Source organism: Rhinatrema bivittatum, chromosome 6 (assembly GCF_901001135.1).
Source record: "Rhinatrema bivittatum chromosome 6, aRhiBiv1.1, whole genome shotgun sequence".
Classification (NCBI taxonomy): Eukaryota; Metazoa; Chordata; class Amphibia; order Gymnophiona; family Rhinatrematidae; genus Rhinatrema; species Rhinatrema bivittatum.
In genome coordinates, this window is record NC_042620.1 from 11,714,059 (window position 1) to 11,727,451 (window position 13,393).

The window sequence follows — 13,393 nt, forward strand, 5'->3', positions numbered from 1 at the left end:
ATGACACAAGTGAACCGCAGAGCATGAGGACAGATAGGAAATGACTCTAGTAAAGAGCACAGGGAGACAGGAAATGACACAAGTGAACCGCAGAGCATGAGGACAGATAGGAAATGACTCTAGTAAAGAGCACAGGGAGACAGGAAATGACACAAGTGAGCCGTAGATCACAAGGACAGATAGGAAATGACTCTAGTAAAGAGCACAGGGAGACAGGAAATGACACAAGTGAGCCGTAGATCACAAGGACAGATAGGAAATGACTCTAGTAAAGAGCACAGGGAGACAGGAAATGACACAAGTGAACCGCACAGCATGAGGACAGATAGGAAATTACTCTAGTAAAGAGCACAGGGAGACAGGAAATGACACAAGTGAGCCGTAGATCACAAGGACAGATAGGAAATTACTCTAGTAAAGAGCACAGGGAGACAGGAAATGACACAAGTGAGCCGTAGATCACAAGGACAGATGGGAAATGACTCTAGTAAAGAGCGCAGGGAGACAGGAAATGACACAAGTGAACCGCAGAGCATGAGGACAGATAGGAAATGACTCTAAAAAAGAGCACAGGGAGACAGGAAATGACACAAGTGAGCCGTAGATCACAAGGACAGATAGGAAATGACTCTAGTAAAGAGCGCAGGGAGACAGGAAATGACACAAGTGAACCGCAGAGCATGAGGACAGATAGGAAATGACTCTAGTAAAGAGCACAGGGAGACAGGAAATGACACAAGTGAACCGCAGAGCATGAGGACAGATAGGAAATGACTCTAGTAAAGAGCACAGGGAGACAGGAAATGACACAAGTGAGCCGTAGATCACAAGGACAGATAGGAAATGACTCTAGTAAAGAGCACAGGGAGACAGGAAATGACACAAGTGAGCCGTAGATCACAAGGACAGATAGGAAATGACTCTAGTAAAGAGCACAGGGAGACAGGAAATGACACAAGTGAACCGCACAGCATGAGGACAGATAGGAAATTACTCTAGTAAAGAGCACAGGGAGACAGGAAATGACACAAGTGAGCCGTAGATCACAAGGACAGATAGGAAATTACTCTAGTAAAGAGCACAGGGAGACAGGAAATGACACAAGTGAGCCGTAGATCACAAGGACAGATGGGAAATGACTCTAGTAAAGAGCGCAGGGAGACAGGAAATGACACAAGTGAACCGCAGAGCATGAGGACAGATAGGAAATGACTCTAGTAAAGAGCACAGGGAGACAGGAAATGACACAAGTGAACCGCAGAGCATGAGGACAGATAGGAAATGACTCTAGTAAAGAGCACAGGGAGACAGGAAATGACACAAGTGAGCCGTAGATCACAAGGACAGATAGGAAATGACTCTAGTAAAGAGCGCAGGGAGACAGGAAATGACACAAGTGAACCGCAGAGCATGAGGACAGATAGGAAATGACTCTAGTAAAGAGCACAGGGAGACAGGAAATGACACAAGTGAACCGCAGAGCATGAGGACAGATAGGAAATGACTCTAGTAAAGAGCACAGGGAGACAGGAAATGACACAAGTGAGCCGTAGATCACAAGGACAGATAGGAAATTACTCTAGTAAAGAGCACAGGGAGACAGGAAATGACATAAGTGAGCCGTAGAGCACAAGGACAGAGACAAGAAATGACACAAGTGAACCGCAGAGCACGAGGACAGATAGGAAATGACTCTAGTAAAGAGCACAGGGAGACAGGAAACGACACAAGTGAGCCGTAGAGCACAAGGACAGAGACAAGAAATGACACAAGTGAACCACAGAGCACGAGGACAGATAGGAAATGACTCTAGTAAAGAACACAGGGAGACAGGAAGTGACACAAGTGAGCCGCAGAGCACAAGTACAGAGACAAGAAATGACACAAGTGAGCAAGGAGACAGGAAATGGCACAAGTGAGCAGCAGAGCACAGGGAGACAGGAAATGACACAAGTGAGCAGGGAGACAGGAAATGGCACAAGTGAGCAGCAGAGCACAGGGAGACAGGAAATGACACAAGTGAGCAGGGAGACAGGAAATGGCACAAGTGAGCAGCAGAGCACAGGGAGACAGGAAATGACACAAGTGAGCAGGGAGACAGGAAATGATAGAGAAGAGCAGCACATGAGGCCAGAGATAGGATGGAAAGTTAGGCTGAGGAAACATCTCCAGTTTGGGAACCATTTCACTGATTTGTCACTGCAGCACCAGACGACTGGACCTCCAGCTTGTGTAAAGCAGGGGGTGGGTCGGGGCACAGGATCTCGTTACGATGTTGTGCGTAATGCTCTCGCTCCCTTTCTCCCAGGGAAGGCGAGCGCTGGCACACGCTGCGCACGGTCCTGAACCAGAGGATGCTGAAGCCGCGGGAGGCCATGCGCTACACCGGCATCATTAACGAGGTGGTGTCCGACCTCCTTACCATGCTGCAGGACCTCAGGCGCGAGAGCCCCTCGGGGGTGATGGTGAACGACATGGCCAGCGTCCTCTACAGGTTTGCTTTTGAAGGTACGTGGCCCCGCAGACGGGGGGACAAAAAACGCACGCCTCCGTCCCGGGTTTACAGCGCAAGCTGCACCGAGCCCTCCCTGCCGCCCTTGGTGACTGCGCTGCAGGGGTCTGCAAACCTCCGGCGGTGAATCTGGGGTGGGAATGGGCTCCGGGAGTTATCAACGAGCTCGGGTGCTCGGGAGGTTGTGAGATTTGTTCACTGGGTCACAAAAAGAAATTTATGCCCAGGCAGTACTGAGGACAAGCTTTTGGGTTCTCGTAAGGCCCTGCTTCACGAGGCTTTTAAAAGGCCGCGCCAGCTCCGAAGCATCTCTGCAACCTTTCTTCCTGTCCCTTCCAAGAAAAGATATTTTCCCAAGCCTTGCGACCCACGAGTGAGCTGGACATGCACTCCTGATGCAGGGACTAAGCAGCAGCCGTGGCCCAGTGAGCTGGCAGGTCAGCGGGTACGGCCACGGCGGCCCGACACCCCCCCCCCCCCCCCCCACAGCCCAGAGATACACTGGGAGCTCCTCTCGGGACCAGTGAACTGCTGGAAGGGGAGAGTAACTCCAAGGGACTCGCAGGAAGAGCTGCGGGCACCGTGCACCGCAGGATGGGGTCAGGCAAGGAGACCACCCTTCAGCTAAGAATGCTGTGGACTTACGAGTTCAGTCTCAGCTCTGCCGCTGACTTTCTGACCCCGGGGGCAGTCACTGGTTTAGGTTTTAGCTGTTCCCCCCCGCATCTTGCACAAGACATGGAGGGAGGCACTGAATTAAAGAACAGAACAGGTTTTCTAGGCTCTGCTCCAGCCTCAACCCCACCAGGCCTGTTCTCTCCTTTCTGCCTGGGAGGGAAATAGTTAGAGCAGGAAGCACAGGGTTGTACTCTGATGAGAGGTTTAGTGCAGCTCAGACACAGTAAATGTTCAGCTGGACTGCTACCTCCACAATCTTTCTGTCCTGGGCACAGGCCTAATGTGTCTATTGACAAATCCAGACCTCTCTCTCCTGTGCCTCAGTTCTAATCCCAGCTCTGCCACTGACTCTCTGTGTGACCCTGGGGTGAGTCACTTTACCTCCCTGTGCCTCAGTTCTAATCCCAGCTCTGCCACTGACTCTGTGTGACCCTGGGGTGAGTCACTTTATCTCCCTGTGACTCAGTTCTAATCCCAGCTCTGCCACTGACTCTGTGTGACCCTGGGATGAGTCACTTTATCTCCCTGTGCCTCAGCTCTAATCCCAGCTCTGTCACTCATTCTCTGTGTGACCCTGGGGTGAGTCACTTTATCTCCCTGTGCCTCAGCTCTAATTCCAGCTCTGTCATTGACTGTCTGTGTGATGCTGGAATGAGTCACTTATCTCCCTGTGCCTCAGTTCTAATCCCAGCTCTGCCACTGACTCTCTGTGTGACCCTGGGGTGAGTCACTTTATCTCCCTGTGCCTCAGTTCTAATCCCAGCTCTGCCACTGACTCTCTGTGTGACCCTGGGGTGAGTCACTTTATCTCCCTGTGCCTCAGCTCTAATCCCAGCTCTGACTCTGGCTGTCTGTGAGCTTGAATGAATCACCTTATTGCAATGTCTCCTCTTGCCTACCTGTAATTTGGTAACATTATTAACATTGCCTCTCTCTTCTCAGAAATCTGAGATTTCAGATCAGGGATCAAAGCTGTTAGCCATAGTGGGTTTTCTGGACCTCCACAGTGACTATGCATGAGATAAATTTGCATATATTGGAGACTTAGCTGGATAAGTGGTGGTGGCTGAATAACTGGTTCCATTCAGTGGTCAGGACTGAGCTGGGTAATTGCTTCACCAGCTTGGCGTGAATTGGGTGTTTGAGGGAAGAGTTACTTATCTAGTTGACTTGGCCAAATAAGTGTCGATATTCAGACTTACACAGTTAAGTTAACTGGATAAGTTAGACCTGCTCAATAGCAGACCTAAAGGTGTATCTATGGATCCGTGGACTGGGGTGAGATTAGCTGCAGGTTCTCACTGCCAGCAGGCAGACCCAGCAAAGTGGAGACCGAAGACCGGAGCTTCACTTTTGCCATCCACATGCCCCTTGGGTTGGGCCTTTGGGTGTCGGAGCTGGCAGGACTTAGGCAAAGGTCTCTGCACATGACTAAGGACGTGGTCCAAGGACAGGCAAGGGTCAGAGGCAGGCTGCGGTCAGGCATAGTGAGAGTCCAGGCAAGGGTCGGAGGCAGGAGGAGGTCAGGCGAGGTGAGAGTCCAGGCAAGGGTCAGAGGCAGGCTGCGGTCAGGAAAGGTGAGAGTCCAGGCAAGGGCGGAGGCAGGAGGAGGTCAGGAAAGGTGAGAGTCCAGGCAAGGGTCAGAGGCAGGAGGAGGTCAGGCGAGGTGAGAGTCCAGGCAGGAGTCAGAGGCAGGAGGTGGTCAGGCGTAGTGAGAGTCCAGGCAAGGGTCAGAGGCAGGAGGTGGTCAGGCATAGTGAGAGTCCAGGCAAGGGTCGGAAGCAGGCTGCGGTCAGGTGAGGTGAGAGTCCAGGCAAGGGTCAGAGGCAGGAGGAGGTCAGGCGAGGTGAGATTCCAGGCAAGGGTCAGAGGCAGGAAGAGGTCAGGCGAGGTGAGAGTCCAGGCAAGGGTCAGAGGCAGGCTGCGGTCAGGCGAGGTGAGAGTCCAGGCAAGGGTCGGAGGCAGGAGGAGGTCAGGTGAGGTGAGAGTCCAGGCAAGTGTTGGAGGCAGGAGGAGGTCAGGTGAGGTGAGAGTCCAGGCAAGGGTTGGAGGCAGGAGGAGGTCAGGCAAGGTGAGAGTCCAGCAAGGGTCAGAAGCAGGCTGCGGTCAGGCGAGGTGAGAGTCCAGGCAAGGGTCAGAGGCAGGAGGAGGTCAGGTGAGGTGAGAGTCCAGCAAGGGTCAGAAGCAGGCTGCGGTCAGGCAAGGTGAGAGTCCAGGCAAGGGTCAGAGGCAGGAGGAGGTCAGGCGAGGTGAGAGTCCAGACAATGGTCGCAAGCAGACTGTGGTCAGGTGAGGTGAGAGTCCAGGCAAGGGTCAGAGGCAGGAGGAGGTCAGGCGAGGTGAGATTCCAGGCAAGGGTCAGAGGCAGGAAGAGGTCAGGCGAGGTGAGAGTCCAGGCAAGGGTCAGAGGCAGGCTGCGGTCAGGCGAGGTGAGAGTCCAGGCAAGGGTCGGAGGCAGGAGGAGGTCAGGTGAGGTGAGAGTCCAGGCAAGTGTTGGAGGCAGGAGGAGGTCAGGTGAGGTGAGAGTCCAGGCAAGGGTTGGAGGCAGGAGGAGGTCAGGCAAGGTGAGAGTCCAGCAAGGGTCAGAAGCAGGCTGTGGTCAGGTGAGGTGAGAGTCCAGGCAAGGGTCAGAGGCAGGAGGAGGTCAGGCGAGGTGAGAGTCCAGCAAGGGTCAGAAGCAGGCTGCGGTCAGGCGAGGTGAGAGTCCAGGCAAGGGTCAGAGGCAGGAGGAGGTCAGGCGAGGTGAGAGTCCAGACAATGGTCGCAAGCAGGCTGCGGTCAGGCATAGTGTGAGTCCAGGCAAGGGTCAGAGACAGGAGGAGGAGGTCAGGTGAGGTGAGAGTCCAGGCAAGAGTCAGAGGCAGGAGGAGGAGGTCAGGCGAGGTGAGAGTCCAGGCAAGGGTCAGAGGCAGGAGGAGGTCAGGCGAGGTGAGAGTCCAGGCAACGGTCAGAGGCAGGAGGTCAGGCAAGGTGAGAGTCCAGGCAAGGGTCAGAGGCAGGTTGTGGTTAGGCATAGTGAGAGTCCAGGCAAGGGTCAGAGGCAGGAGGAGGAGGTCAGGCGAGGTGAGAGTCCAGGCAAGGGTCAGAGGCAGGAGGAGGTCAGGCGAGGTGAGAGTCCAGGCAAGGGTCAGAGGCAGGAGGAGGAGGTCAGGTGAGGTGAGAGTCCAGGCAAGGGTCAGAGGCAGGTTGTGGTTAGGCATAGTGAGAGTCCAGGCAAGGGTCAGAGGCAGGAGGAGGTCAGGTGAGTTGAGAGTCCAGGCAAGGATTGGAGGCAGGAGGAGGTCAGGTGAGGTGAGAGTCCAGGCAAGGGTCGGAGGCAGGAGGAGGAGGTCAGACGAGGTGAGAGTCCAGGCAAGGGTCGGAGGCAGGAGGAGGAGGTCAGACGAGGTGAGAGTCCAGGCAAGGGTCGGAGGCAGGAGGAGGAGGTCAGACGAGGTGAGAGTCCAGGCAAGGGTCGGAGGCAGGAGGAGGAGGTCAGACGAGGTGAGAGTCCAGGCAAGGGTCGGAGGCAGGAGGAGGTCCAGCGAGGTGAGAGTCCAGGCAAGGGTCAGAGGCAGGTGGAGGTCAGGCGAGGTGAGAGTCTTATTCAGCTGACCTACTTAGACAGTGACCCTTGAATATCTGCTCTTCAGGGTTTGCAGAGTTACCTTATGCCCGTTTGTGGTGCTGTGGGTCGCTGGGCCAGGTTTGGTTTGGAGGTTTCTGAAGTGTTGTATTGCAGATGATTCTGGGAGATAGTTTGTGCACAGATACAGTCTTAATGCCAGCAGAGTATCAGTGGTGACGGGAACAGCTGTTTATGAACTTTCAGGACTGTTCTCTCCTCAAACAGATGCAATATTCTTGTAAAAGTCGTGTGTCCATGTGCGTTACCCCCGTCTCCTTCCCCGGCTGCTCCTCCAGCTCCTCACCTCAGCAATTCCCGAACCTCCGTGACCCTTATAACCTGTTTTATTGTGCAGGATTCATCTCCGCTGGACATTAATGCTAGTGAGAGATTTATACACAGTTTGTGTGCTAATAAGATTAAAGATAAGCTCCGTATCTTCCCAGCGCCTGGAATATAACCCTGCCTATAGGAAGTACGGCCAGATCAGATGTGAGTGACCCAAACTAACTTTTTCCTACGCACCCTGCAGGCTCGGGCAGGCCTCTCTTTCGCACTGACAGCCGCGTTTTGCCCACTTGCTTTTCCACCTGCTCCCCCTCCTGCAGACCCTAACCCGCTGGTCTTCCTGTCACCCCCCCCACTCCAGGGATCTCCGCCATCCTCTTCGAGACGCGCATGGGCTGCCTGGAAAAGCAGATCCCGCCGGAGACTCAGAGGTTCATCAGCTCCGTCGGCCTCATGCTGAAGAATTCCATCTATGCCACCTTCCTACCCAAGTGGACCAGGAACCTGCTGCCCTACTGGAGCCGCTACATGGAGGGCTGGGACACCATCTTTGCTTTCGGTGAGGCAGAGGCAGCGGTGGTGGTGGTGGTGGGAGCTGGAGAGAGTGCGCGTGGCGGTGGGAGCTGGAGAGAGTGTGGGTCCTTAGCCGGTGGTGGTGGTGGGTGCTGGAGAGAGTGCGGGTGGTGGTGGGAGCTGGAGAGAGTGCGGGTCCTTAGCCGGTGGTGGTGGTGGGAGCTGGAGAGAGTGCGGGTCCTTAGCCGGTGGTGGTGGTGGGAGCTGGAGAGAGTGCGGGTGGTGGTGGGAGCTGGAGAGAGTGCGGGTCCTTAGCCGGTTTTGCAGCGAGTGAATGTGCCTGTCAGAGGTCACAGCTCCCTGCAGGGGCCGAGGACCCGCAAGGAGGCCACTGGCCAAGAAGCACAGCAGACCCCACAAGGCTGGGGTGCGGGGAGCTGGAGAGAGGGCATATTTGGCCCTGGGCAGGCCTGCATTTGCCACTTAACAGTGTAGGCAGTCGCCTAAGGGCATTGGTCAGAAAGCTGGCAGACCCTTCCCCATCCCCACGGCGCTGTCTTGAGTGCTGCTCTCCCACGGGCCTCGCCACCCTAAAGACGCAGGGGCTCGCGGGCCTGGTCACTGAATGCACGTTTAAGGGGAGGGACGCAGTGCGACGGCACTGCCCGCGCCACCGGCATTACACGATCAGAATAAACAAAACTCATATTTACGCCCGATCTCCTAGTAACCCACAGCTTGAAAGGACAAAATAAACTGAACAAAGTTGCTCCTCCCTCTGATGAAGATAGGTCAGGAGGAGCGGCAGGCTCAGCTCATCTCTGGCTTTGCATTCCTCTTCCCGGGAAACAAATGGTCTCCAGCATAAACCCTCGAAAATCAAAAGAGAAAGCAATGGCTGCAGGGGGCTGGCGATAAAAGAGAGATTCATAGTAGCACAGTGACCATAGCATGACAGCAGAGAAAGAGGAAGCGACCCATCGGAGGTACGCTGAGGGTAACTGAGTATATAGGACAGGTTCTGCATTCATTCTGTAGTGCCCATCGGAGGTACGCCGAGGGTAATTGAGTATATAGATCAGGTTCTGCATTCATTCTGTAGTGCCCATCGGAGGTACGCCGAGGGTAATTGAGTATATAGATCAGGTTCTGCATTCATTCTGTAGTGCCCATCGGAGGTACGCTGGGGGTAACTGAGTATATAGGTCAGGTTCTGCATTCATTCTGTAGTGCCCATCGGAGGTACGCCGAGGGTAACTGAGTATATAGGACAGGTTCTGCATTCATTCTGTAGTGCCCATCGGAGGTACGCTGGGGGTAACTGAGTATATAGGACAGGTTCTGCATTCATTCTGTAGTGCCCATCGGAGGTACGCTGGGGGTAACTGAGTATATAGGACAGGTTCTGCATTCATTCTGTAGTGCCCATCGGAGGTACGCTGGGGGTAATTGAGTATATAGATCAGGTTCTGCATTCATTCTGTAGTGCCCATCTGAGGTACGCCGAGGGTAATTGAGTATATAGATCAGGTTCTGCATTCATTCTGTAGTGCCCATCGGAGGTACGCCGAGGGTAATTGAGTATATAGGACAGGTTCTGCATTCATTCTGTAGTGCCCATCGGAGGTACGCTGGGGGTAACTGAGTATATAGGACAGGTTCTGCATTCATTCTGTAGTGCCCATCGGAGGTTCGCTGGGGGTAATTGAGTATATAGATCAGGTTCTGCATTCATTCTGTAGTGCCCCTCGGAGGTACGCTGGGGGTAACTGAGTATATAGGACAGGTTCTGCATTCATTCTGAGGTGCCCATCGGAGGTACGCTGGGGGTAATTGAGTATATAGATCAGGTTCTGCATTCATTCTGTAGTGCCCCTCGGAGGTACGCTGGGGGTAACTGAGTATATAGGTCAGGTTCTGCATTCATTCTGTAGTGCCCATCGGAGGTACGCTGGGGGTAATTGAGTATATAGATCAGGTTCTGCATTCATTCTGTAGTGCCCATCGGAGGTACGCCGAGGGTAATTGAGTATATAGGACAGGTTCTGCATTCATTCTGTAGTGCCCATCGGAGGTACGCCGAGGGTAATTGAGTATATAGGACAGGTTCTGCATTCATTCTGTAGTGCCCATCGGAGGTACGCTGGGGGTAATTGAGTATATAGGACAGGTTCTGCATTCATTCTGTAGTGCCCATCGGAGGTACGCTGGGGGTAATTGAGTATATAGATCAGGTTCTGCATTCATTCTGTAGTGCCCATCGGAGGTACGCTGGGGGTAATTGAGTATATAGATCAGGTTCTGCATTCATTCTGTAGTGCCCATCGGAGGTACGCCGAGGGTAATTGAGTATATAGGACAGGTTCTGCATTCATTCTGTAGTGCCCATCGGAGGTACGCCGAGGGTAATTGAGTATATAGGACAGGTTCTGCATTCATTCTGTAGTGCCCATCGGAGGTACGCTGGGGATAATTGAGTATATAGGACAGGTTCTGTATTCATTCTGTAGTGCCCCTCGGAGGTACGCTGGGGGTAACTGAGTATATAGGACAGGTTCTGCATTCATTCTGTAGTGCCCATCGGAGGTACGCTGGGGGTAATTGAGTATATAGGACAGGTTCTGCATTCATTCTGTAGTGCCCATCGGAGGTACGCTGGGGGTAACTGAGTATATAGGACAGGTTCTGCATTCATTCTGTAGTGCCCATCGGAGGTACGCTGGAGGTAACTGAGTATATAGGACAGGTTCTGCATTCATTCTGTAGTGCCCATCGGAGGTACGCTGGGGGTAATTGAGTATATAGATCAGGTTCTGCATTCATTCTGTAGTGCCCATCGGAGGTACGCTGGGGGTAATTGAGTATATAGATCAGGTTCTGCATTCATTCTGTAGTGCCCATCGGAGGTACGCCGAGGGTAATTGAGTATATAGGACAGGTTCTGCATTCATTCTGTAGTGCCCATTGGAGGTACGCCGAGGGTAATTGAGTATATAGGACAGGTTCTGCATTCATTCTGTAGTGCCCATCGGAGGTACGCTGGGGGTAATTGAGTATATAGGACAGGTTCTGCATTCATTCTGTAGTGCCCATCGGAGGTACACTGGAGGTAACTGAGTATATAGGACAGGTTCTGCATTCATTCTGTAGTGCCCATCGGAGGTACGCCGAGGGTAATTGAGTATATAGGACAGGTTCTGCATTCATTCTGTAGTGCCCATCGGAGGTACGCTGGGGGTAATTGAGTATATAGATCAGGTTCTGCATTCATTCTGTAGTGCCCATCGGAGGTACGCTGGGGGTAATTGAGTATATAGGTCAGGTTCTGCATTCATTCTGTAGTGCCCCTCGGAGGTACGCTGGGGGTAACTGAGTATATAGATCAGGTTCTGCATTCATTCTGTAGTGCCCATCGGAGGTTCGCTGGGGGTAATTGAGTGTATAGGTCAGGTTCTGCATTCATTCTGTAGTGCCCATCGGAGGTACGCTGGGGGTAATTGAGTGTATAGGTCAGGTTCTGCATTCATTCTGTAGTGCCCATCGGAGGTTCGCTAGGGGTAATTGAGTATATAGATCAGGTTCTGCATTCATTCTGTAGTGCCCATCGGAGGTACGCTGGGGGTAATTGAGTATATAGGTCAGGTTCTGCCTTTATTCTGTAGTTCTCACGTAGTCTCCTGGTGGAGTAGATGGAATGAGAAGTGATCTGATAAAATTTAAGGAGTGTTTGCCTGCTCAGCAGTAAAGTTTCAAGCCTGTAAACTGCATAACTTTGCTTTTGCGAGGCAGAAATCCAGAGGAGTGATACACAATCTGTAGGGAGTTAGATACTGATGTGTGCCAACTTGGAGAGAGATCGTGGGTTAAGAAATCAAATGATTTCAAGGTAATGAAACTGTGAGGTGGTTACCAGAGCCAAAGGGGCATCAGGGTGCACGGGGGAGGAATAACCAGCAGAGGAGAGGGAGGTGCTAATGCCTGCATACAGATCGCTGGTGAAGCCTCGCCTGGAGATTTCCGTCCAGTTCTGGAGGCCGAACCTCTGAAAGGATAGAGACGGGTGGAGGTGCTGCAGAGGAGGGGTGCAAAACGAGATGAGTTATGAAGACCTGACATGTAAACCCTAGAAGAGAGGAAAAAGATGGGGATATGGTTGAGCGATTCAGACATCTTCCAGGGACAGTTTCCACTGCTCTGGGTCCAACTGTTGCCGGCTTAGAAAGTCTACTCCTGCAACGTGGGAAGCCGCAATCCCCTCGAGATGATGCTCCGCCCACACAAACAACAACTGGGCCTCCCAAGCCACAGTGGGATTCTTGGTTCCACCTTAGTGATTGATGTAGGCCACCGTTGTCGCATTGTCCAAAAACACTCGCACCATTCGACCTTGGACCAGTGGCAGGAATGCTTCGAGAGCTCTGCGCACTGCCCTCGTCTCCAGACGATTGATGGATCAGGACTGCTCCGCCATCGACCAAAGGCCCTGAGCCGACCGACCTAGACACACTGCTCTCCAGCCTTTGAGACTGGCATCTGTGGTCACCACCACCCAATCTGGGACTTCGAGGTTCCATTCCTTTCTCCAAATTACTCCTCGACCACCACCACGCTAGGCTGAACCTTGCTTCCTTCAGGAGAGGCAACGGGAGAAAATACTGTTCTGACAGGGGATTCCAGCGGGATAATAATGCCTTCTGCAGCGGGCGCATGTGAGCAAATGCCTACAACACCAACTCCAACATTGAGGCCGTAGAGCTCAGCACTTTTAAGTAATCCCAGACCTTCGGTACAGGGAGGTGGAGCAGGTGACTTATTTGACTCTGCAGCTTGGCCACCCTGTCGGCTCTCAGGTACACTCTGCGATTCAGGGTATTGAATCGAGCTCCCATATAATCCAGGGATTGAGACGGCACCAGGTGACTCTTTGCCAGATTGATCGCCCATCCCAGCGAACACAGAAGAGACATTATTCGGTGCACTGAACAAGAGCACTTGTCCTCCGTCTTCGCCCGGATGAGCAAATCATCCAGGTGTGCATGTAGCAACACCCCCTCCCTTCTCAAGGCCGCTGCTACCACCACCATCCCCTTTGTGAAGGTTCGAGGCGCCGCGGCTAACCCGAAGGGAAAAGCCCGAAACTAAAAATACTGACCCAGCGCTTTGAACTGGAGAAATGTCTGGTGGTCCTGACGAATGGGAATATGCAGATAAGCCTCGGTGAGATCCAGAGATGCCAGGAACTTTCCTTTAGGACCACCGAAATCACTGCGCAGCGTTTCCATCCGGAAACGTGGTACCCGCAAACTCCAATTTACCTTTTGCAGATTCAAGATGGGGCGAAAGGTGCCCTCTTTTTTGGAACTACAAAATAGATGGAGCACCTTCCCTGACCTTGTTTGCTCCGTGGGACTGGGACTGTAGCCTCTAGACTCATCAATCTTCAATGCGTCCCCTCTATCGCTTCCCGCTTGTTTTGGGAAACACAATGCGATTCCAGAAAAGCCTGCCTGAGTGGTCGAGAAAGTTCTAAGGCATAACCGTCCCACTGATCGGAGGTAATCTTGGTCCACTCTTCTTAAAAGCGAGACCCCTGCCTCCGATCGCTGACTGCGAGAAGTGGACCTGCCTGACTTTATTGGGCAGGCTTATTTCCACCAGTTCCCTGACCAGCTCCGCCTCTATTGGACTTTCCAGTAGCCCGAAAGGACTGCTGCCGACCTGAAGTCTGCTTAAAACCCGAGAACGCAGGGCCCCTTCCAGACCGAAAGCTCCTTGTCTCACGAAAACGGGGTCAG

At 53.0% G+C, this 13,393-nt stretch overlaps 1 protein-coding gene across 2 annotated transcripts in view; it reads left to right on the top strand.

The window, feature by feature from the left end:
• Positions 1-13,393, top strand: part of LOC115093386 (sterol 26-hydroxylase, mitochondrial-like) — a 67,971-nt gene that overhangs the window by 29,408 nt on the left and 25,170 nt on the right. For both annotated transcript variants that reach the window (XM_029605039.1, XM_029605040.1), the window contains exons 3-4: positions 2,309-2,508; positions 7,447-7,644. In XM_029605039.1, coding sequence (XP_029460899.1) covers positions 2,309-2,508; positions 7,447-7,644 — 398 coding nt within the window. The remainder of the gene's footprint in view (positions 1-2,308; positions 2,509-7,446; positions 7,645-13,393) is intronic.